This window comes from Notolabrus celidotus, chromosome 3 (genome assembly GCF_009762535.1).
Source record: "Notolabrus celidotus isolate fNotCel1 chromosome 3, fNotCel1.pri, whole genome shotgun sequence".
Taxonomy (NCBI): Eukaryota; Metazoa; Chordata; class Actinopteri; order Labriformes; family Labridae; genus Notolabrus; species Notolabrus celidotus.
The window spans coordinates 942,572-946,620 of NC_048274.1; the positions used below are offsets into that span (position 1 = coordinate 942,572).

Below are 4,049 nucleotides of genomic sequence, written 5' to 3' on the forward strand. Positions count from 1 at the left end.
TCCATGTAGACGTGAAGGAGAATACTTTAATTCAGATTATTTAATTCTGAATAATCAATTCTGAATTAAAAAACATCATGTAACTGTGGCCAGTGAAATTAGAAGCGCTGCTCCTGAAGGTGCATGTGATAAATACAAATAAAATAAAAACAGGTAGAAAAATGTATAAAAGAAAATATAAATATAAGATAAGATCCTCCTTTATTCATCCCTCAACAGGGAAATTCATGGAGTTCCAGCAGCAAACAAGAAGGTGTACAGAACAAGAATTTAACAAGAATATATAAAGGAAAGAAATGTTAATCAGAGACGACAGCTTGGCCATAATCCTCCTGTCAGCCACCACCTCCACAGGGTCCAGGACTGAGCTGGCCTTCTTCCCCAGTTAGTTCAGTCTGGCTCTCCTGTATCCTGTCCGCCCACAGCAGGTGAAATCCTTCCAATGTGGCGTTGGTGTCCGGTGTTAGCTCTGTTAGCATGATGCTACTCTGGTGCTGGGTTAGCTGGTCCACCTTATCGTAGATAGATCTTACAGTCCCCATAACGGTGGGTGGAAGGACAGGTCCATGTGGTCTTTTCTTAGCTTGCACCTCAGTACCAGCACGTCGTCCTCGCCTCCTTCTCCTCAGCTCACAGGGAACATCGACATCATTTAGCATGGACATGCTACGAGCTGCTAACAGCTGATCTCGTATGTAAACAATGCTACCATGGTTACACAGGATCTCCGGACACACAGGAACAAGAATAAATAAAAACACCCCTGCAGACGTAGACAGTTTGGTGTCTATGGCCAACAAATGAGTCCTTAATAATTATAATAAAGTAATAATATAAAACAAATGTGAATATATAAAGTCAGGTCTAGAGACGAGGTGGTTTAGATTATTTTTTTTATAAAGGCCTGATGGGAATAACTGACTGTAAATATCAACATAATGCACATGTAAATAAAACCCTCTACTCTTCCTAAATATCCCTCCTGCTGAGTTTATTTCTCCAGAGTAAGTCTGAACACTTTGACTTTGGAAGACTTCACATGTTTCAGTGTCACAGTGTGGGACGTCGTTGATCTCCATTGAAATGTGTTGGTCGTATTATTTGATGAACTCATGGTTCCATGTGATCAAACAGACGACAGAGTCCACATCGTGAAGCTACGTTACTGTCGTAGTTTTATGCTCATTGGCTCTTGATTCTGATTGGTTAAATCCATAACTCATCTTTCAATCATGATTCAGTGTCCACTCGTTGACGTCTTCCTAGAGTCCGTTTACTCAGAGGTGCATGTGAGGCTGAATCTGTGTGTGCGGGGTGAAACATTTGCTGACTGGTTTGGTTTTCAGCCAATCACAGAGCGGGAGGTTAGGGTGTGTGACTTCTGGGAACGCAGGCCGCACCAAGTCTGATAAGCAGCTGGACGAACCGGCGGCCGCTCTGATTGGCCGAAGCTGGGCAGGTTCGAGTATATAAGAGCTGCCTGCTCCTCCGAAACATCATCATCTTCATTGACAACCATGGCTCTCCTCTGGATCGTGTCCTGCCTCGCCTTCGTCAGCGCCGCCTATGGTGAGTCACACACACACACACACACACACACACACACACACACACACACACACACACAGAGGTTATTACACTCACACATATGATCAAGAGTCACCAGTTTCTGATTCAGTTCCTTAAATCGATATAGTTTGACTGTCACAGCGAGTCAGAGTCTTAAAGTGACACCAGCTCTCTGAAACACCTGTAACATCTGTTACCTGTCGTCCTGTCAGGCTGCGGTGTCCCCGCCGTCCCTCCCCAGGTGACCGGCTATGCCCGCATCGTCAACGGTGAGGAGGCTGTGCCCCACTCCTGGCCCTGGCAGGTGTCCCTTCAGGTGAGTCAGCTGATGTTTCTTCTTCTCCTCATACTTCTTTTCTTCTTCTTCTTATCCTGAGTTTGACTTCTGCTTCTTTTTCCTTCCAGCAATCCAGCGGCTTCCACTTCTGTGGAGGTTCCCTGATCAACGAGAACTGGGTTGTGACCGCCGCTCACTGCAACGTCATGTGAGTTCAACACCTCACTCACTGCCACACCTGAGGCTGTCAGATCCAGGCCCCCTGGTTTCTGCTGAGGGGTTCAAAGTTTCTCTAGTTTCTGTTGCATAGATCCAATAATAGTTTAAACACAGGGGAAGGCCAATACACATAGTTCTTGTTCATCAGGACATTCACCGGTGACCTGCTTGAGCTTAAACTGCACGATGCATTACTTTGTGGAAACTACTTCCACCTCCGTATGGTTGCTGCATTCTTGTTTTTTTGAGCCACAAATGACCAAATTTGGACGACAGGATGACGGCACATTGTGACTAAATTTGACATCAACGACAAAGTCTACGTGGTGCTTTGATGGCTTATTTGGAAAATGCATTAGGCGTTTATTGATCAAGTGAAAGGTAGGGTCATTTTATAATAGCTAGAAGAGCAATCAACTGCAGTTCCTCAAGTGTCCACTAGAGGCTGGCTGGTTGCGTGTTAAAACGCCCAAACTGCTTCAGAAACCAAAGGGTGACGTCGCAGAAACATCCATGTCTCATACAGTCCACAGACTATAGTCTCCACGTGAGGGCACGCAGGAAGAAAACCCCTTCCCAGGTGAGGTACAGGTGAACCCAGGATGTCTTTGTGTCTTTGTGAACTGGCCCTTTAAATCCCTGCTTCCTGTCACCTGTCAGGACCTACCACCGTGTGGTTGCTGGAGAGCACAACAGGGGCTACGGCTCCACCGAGGATGTCCAGGTCCTGAAGCCCGCCAGGGTGAGAACCGCCCCTCAGCCAATCAGCTTTCAGAACACACCGTTCTCCCAGCACTGACCCCTCCCCCCCTGTTCTCCCCAGGTGTTCACCCACCCCGCCTGGAACCCCCGCACCATCAACAACGACATCGCCCTGATCAAGCTGTCCACCCCCGCCCGCCTGGGAACCAACGTGTCTCCTGTCTGCCTCGCTGAGTCCTCTGACAACTTCGCCGCCGGCATGACCTGCGTCACCTCTGGATGGGGTCTGATGCGCTACAACGGTGAGGCTGCTCTATGAGCATCAGAAGAACAGAACGCAGTATTAGTACGATAAGATCAATGCTTTTATTTTGAAAGGTTTGGAGGAAGTGTGTTTGACCGTCTTGTCTCCCACAGCTGCCAGCACTCCCAATGACCTGCAGCAGGCCGCTCTGCCCCTGCTGTCCAACGAGCAGTGCAAGAGACACTGGGGTAGCAACATCTCCGACGTGATGATCTGCGCTGGAGGCGCTGGAGCCACTTCCTGCATGGTGAGGCCCCGCCCACTTTCTCACCTGTCTCACACCTGTATCATCTTCCTCTCCCCTCCTCCGCCGTGTCTCTAACCCTGTTCTCTGTGTTTCAGGGCGACTCTGGTGGTCCCCTGGTCTGCCAGAAGGACAACGCCTGGACTCTGGTCGGTATCGTGTCCTGGGGAAGCAGCCGTTGCTCCACCTCCACCCCCGCGGTCTACGCTCGCGTCACCGAGCTCCGTAGCTGGGTTGACCAGACCCTCGCTGCCAACTAAATCCTCACTGGCAACGCCGCCCTGACCCTACCCGACCGCAGGGCCCCGACTCTGCAGTCCCACTTGGAGTGTGTGGATAATGAATGATAATAAAAACATTTAAAGTTACTCATGTGTTTGTGTCTTCTTAATGTATCACACGCAGCCAGCAGGGGGCGCTCTCAATCTGCAGCCTTACCTGAAACATCAGAGCCTCAAATAGTTGATGTCATGAACAGGATTTCTTTGATCTTGTTGCTCTAATTTCTCCAATCACAGACCTTGTATTAAAAAATAACTTGCCGGTGGTGAAGATCCTTGAGCTTGCGTTCTTTCTATCAGCCAGCAGGGGGAGCCTCCACTTAAAGATACTGACTTCATAGAAGTCTACAGGAATGATCCACAAACTTCCCCCTGAGTTAATGATTGTAGCTCAGAGTGTCCAGTCTTCTTTAATTCACCCTGATGTTTATCTCAAGCGGATCCTCGATGAAC

General features: G+C 48.5%; 1 protein-coding gene across 1 annotated transcript; it reads left to right on the plus strand.

Moving 5' to 3' along the window:
• Positions 1-1,434: 1,434 nt before the first annotated feature.
• On the plus strand, positions 1,435-3,683 carry LOC117810079 (chymotrypsin B-like). Its single transcript, XM_034679661.1, has 7 exons — positions 1,435-1,569; positions 1,782-1,885; positions 1,975-2,054; positions 2,726-2,807; positions 2,889-3,069; positions 3,185-3,318; positions 3,414-3,683. Exons 1-7 carry the CDS (start codon positions 1,518-1,520, stop codon positions 3,573-3,575), a joined length of 795 nt encoding a protein of 264 aa, XP_034535552.1. The 5' UTR covers positions 1,435-1,517; the 3' UTR covers positions 3,576-3,683.
• Positions 3,684-4,049: the final 366 nt, after the last annotated feature.